This window comes from Nanorana parkeri, unplaced genomic scaffold (genome assembly GCF_000935625.1).
Source record: "Nanorana parkeri isolate BGI_ZX_2015 unplaced genomic scaffold, ASM93562v1 scaffold65, whole genome shotgun sequence".
NCBI classification, from domain to species: domain Eukaryota; kingdom Metazoa; phylum Chordata; class Amphibia; order Anura; family Dicroglossidae; genus Nanorana; species Nanorana parkeri.
This window is the reverse complement of record NW_017306333.1, coordinates 2,716,948-2,720,928: the sequence shown is the minus strand read 5'-3', so window position 1 is coordinate 2,720,928 and position 3,981 is coordinate 2,716,948. Positions and strand designations below refer to the sequence as shown.

Below are 3,981 nucleotides of genomic sequence, written 5' to 3'. Positions count from 1 at the left end.
GCACAGCTGGCTCTGATTCTATCTAGATAGGCAGAGCCAGCTGTCACTCATCCAGCTGGGTGGAACAGATAGTTTTGTCGAGACCAGTCGCGACTGCGGAGCTCTCAGTGTATCGTGGGCAATGGATCGTTATATACTGAGCTTTGGGTCACGGGAGGAGGTTAGCATATGTCCTCCCGTGACGCTAAAGAGAACTACGGGGGAAAACACTTCCCCCATAGTTCTCTTCTAAGTAGGTGTTTTAGTGTAAGGCATACTTTGCTTTTTGTTTTCTACTTTAGGGGAATTGCAGACTTTACTTGTTTTCATTACTAGAACAACAAGTGTATCATCATTTTAATATCTAAAGAGTGTGCATTTCTGAAATGTTTTAATCATGCAAAAGGAAAGATAATAACAAGCCCATAACCCCACCAATTCCCACCTCTTAGGCATTGATGGTGAGAATAATCCAATTTTCTGTTAGCATCAAGCCAGTGTGTTAAGCGTTCCCAATTGGGGCTACAATTCCCTTTGTCTTGAAGCAACTAATTAGTGCTGAAGGACATCTAGGCTAGTATCAGGATTCAGGGGGTTACATCTGGTAGCCCCCTAGTTATCAGTATATCAGCTTGGACATCTAATGTGTTGGTTTGGTGTCATTCAGGAAAGAGGCCGGGAAGGGAGGGGGTTATGCATTTTTTTTTTTTTTTTAAACAATAAAACCCATCATCATCAAACTGTATGGGTGTTGTGACTAAACCCGATACATAGGCAATCAAATTGCAAGATCCTATCACAGCATAGCAGAAAAGTTAGCTTGATGAAAAGCCCCAGTGTACCACCTGCTGTCTGCAAATGGTAAATATAGCTGCAATATTTCTTACCTACCTCAAAGAAAAATATAAGTAAAAAATATATTTTTAGTCCTGAACATAATAAAAAAAAAAACAACAATAATATGCCTCCCTTTTCATTGATTGATGTTGGTACTTTGCACTTTGCTACTTGAATTGTGTTGTAAAATAAACCTATATGCCTGGTATTTCTCCATCAGGACTTGGTACAGATAGACAAGTGTCTTAATGTCTTAGACTAACTATAGTATGCAAATAAACATTCTGCAGAATGGACATTTCCTCCAAGGCTCCATTCACACGTGGCGTTTGCATTTTCCGTGCAGGAAAACGCACAGATTTTAACATACGCGCGGTATCTGCTATTACTATAACCGGAATGCGCGTAATCTGCCCAGAATATCGCACTTTTTGTACAACACGGGCGTCGCACAAGTGTGAACAGTATAGATTTAAATGTATTATTTTTTATGTGTAATGGAACGGAGTCTAAGACACGCAGTAAGCAACCAATAAGTTACATATTTATAAACATAAAAGAGTCATGAGACAAACATGATATATTGTACCTTATCATTGTTGTTGGAGTGGTCCAATGTTTCGTACGCAGGTGAGCATTCCATTAATTTGCCATTCGGTTCACAGTTCAGTTGTACCTGGCCTTGGCACTGAGAGTGGCATGTGTATTTACAATCTGAAAGAGAATAAACATCCCTTGAGTATAATCTTTCGGTGTAATAAATATTAATATGTCATGTTCAAGTCCAGTTTTTGGTATTCCCGAATAATTGATTATCAGTACAAATATAAAAAATAAAGTGAAGAATGCAAACAACATGAAGGTATTATCAAACTGCTTTTAATAGTTAATGCATTAAGTAGGACAATATAAAAGCAAACTCAGGAGATTGCTAAGGCGTGATAACGCCAGGGATGGGTTTTTCAGTCATTAGTGCCCATTTATTTCAAAAGTGACAGTTTTCCATACTTGTTAATATCTGGGTTGACAGCCTAATATTCTTTCATGCTGGTAATGATACCACATAGAGAGAAGGGGTGGCTGCAATCAGACCTTCCAGCCTATATAAAAGAACATCACATAGATGCATTGCATGCAGTCTGCTTTTGATCTGCTCTTCTGTGACATTTATCAAATTGGGATGTACAGTACTTCTGTGAAGAAAATCCAGTAAAACACACACATTTCAATACCCCGCAACCATATATCGGATGAAATTATAAATGAAGAGGGAACTGTAGAGAGGACAGTTTGGAGAGAGTGATGCCTAGATGGGGTCTGGCTATTTAGGAGGAGCAGTTCTATAGTGCTTTGTAGTCAATACAAAATAACCTTAATTCTAATGCAAGAAAATTATTGTTAGAAACTAGTGAATGGAATAGCAGAGAGACTCAGAATTATTCATAAAATATTTTAGAGCCGAAAGTCTAGTGATCACCAGGAACATTAGACAATAGAAGATGTACAGTATACTTCATTTATGTAGATTTGGCCAGAGTTTTACTTTAAGAACTAGGGATGCAGCGATATATCGGCCACCAAAACATATCGAATTGCCTATACTTTTGGCATAATGCGCTGCTCTGTGTCCCAGCGCGGGGGGAGAGAAACTGTGACAGCCGCACGAGAGCTGCGGGAGGAGAGCGCTGTGAGCAGCCGGCGTCTCCTCCCACACCGCTCAGCCTCCTATCACAGTCCGGCAGAGCGGTGTAGGGGCGGAGACAGGCCACGCTTTCACAGGAGGCTGAGCTCTCCTCCCTACAGCACTCGTTCAGCCTCCTGTGACAGCGGTAAGTGATCAGTTATCGCTGAGTGTTTGTAGATAATGGAGGACAGAGTATGGTTACTATATACTCAATTATGAATGAATAGGAAGTGATCTACATCCCCCTCCTGTTCATTCATAGTTTTAGTTATAGTAAACATACCATGTCCTCATGTTATGAATGAACAGGAGCACTCAGTATAGAGGATTCCTGTTCATTTATAACATGGGATACAGAAAAATAGATTGAGGGCTTTGTGTCCTTAATCTCTTTTTCTATTTTAAAAGGGAAATATCAGGGGTCTGTTTAGACCCCTAATATTTCCCCGAAGCCCCTAAAAGTAAAGTAAAAAATACAAATATTTAATAAAAAATGAATAAAAATATAACAAAATTAAAAAGTTTAGAAAAAAATTAAAATACAATATTTTTAAAATGTGAAAAAATGTAAATAAAAACATTTTCGGTATTGGTTTCGGCCTGACAATTTTTTTTATTTCGATTTTCGTTTCGGTTTTAAAAATTTCCATTTTGGTGCACCTCTATTAAGAACATTTTAGTTCCTAGAGCACAGATGAAATTAATCATCAAGGTTGATATCATACATACATAAATACCATTCAATTTCCCTAACAGTACTACAGAAAAGCATTATGTCTTTCAACACAAAGCTGGTATTGTAAAAAAGAGGGACCATTATACAGGGACTTTCCTACTAAACTAAAGCATCAACTTAATACTATTTGGCATCTGAACAAGTGTTAATATGGCAAGATGCCTGTGAGTTTGAACCATCCAACCATGGCAATACCAGCCCGGTGTTCACAGAAGGCTAAGGAATGGAGGGGGAAGGGGTTACCCTACGACTTTTCTTCATTTCATAGGAAAATTATAAAAAGAAAAGGAGCACAGCGTGTTAATTTCGAGGGTGGTAAATCACTCCTTTCTAGTGCAGACAGCACAGTTGAGAGTTCCGTAATATTTGCAAAATATAAACCTACAAAAGCTAGAAGCTGGGAGGATGTCTGGCCTCTTCTAGCACCAGAGCTGCATTGGTTTCCATAGCTGTCCTGTTTGCTGTATAATACAGGCAGGCTGTAAATATTTGTTCTGAAATATCCACAGACAGAGCTCAGACTTTTCTCACGCAACTGACCTCCATTTTCATCAGTCTTCAATAGTTTCTATGGAGTTTGCTTACGATTCCAGCAATTTCCACAGACCTATTTCTTTGCTTACAACACAGATTATAATACAGCCAATATTGCCTGAACAGTAGGACTGTCATTTCTACTAAATGAATCACTAATTAAAAAAACTCTCTGTCTGTGCACAAGGAGGGGTTATGGAGGGGGGGGGGG

At 38.9% G+C, this 3,981-nt stretch overlaps 1 protein-coding gene across 2 annotated transcripts in view; it reads right to left on the bottom strand.

Moving 5' to 3' along the window:
- RASSF3 (Ras association domain family member 3) overlaps positions 1–3,981 on the bottom strand; it is a 108,239-nt gene that overhangs the window by 77,213 nt on the left and 27,045 nt on the right. For both annotated transcript variants that reach the window (XM_018576372.1, XM_018576371.1), the window contains exon 2: positions 1,405–1,530. In XM_018576372.1, coding sequence (XP_018431874.1) covers positions 1,405–1,530 — 126 coding nt within the window. The remainder of the gene's footprint in view (positions 1–1,404; positions 1,531–3,981) is intronic.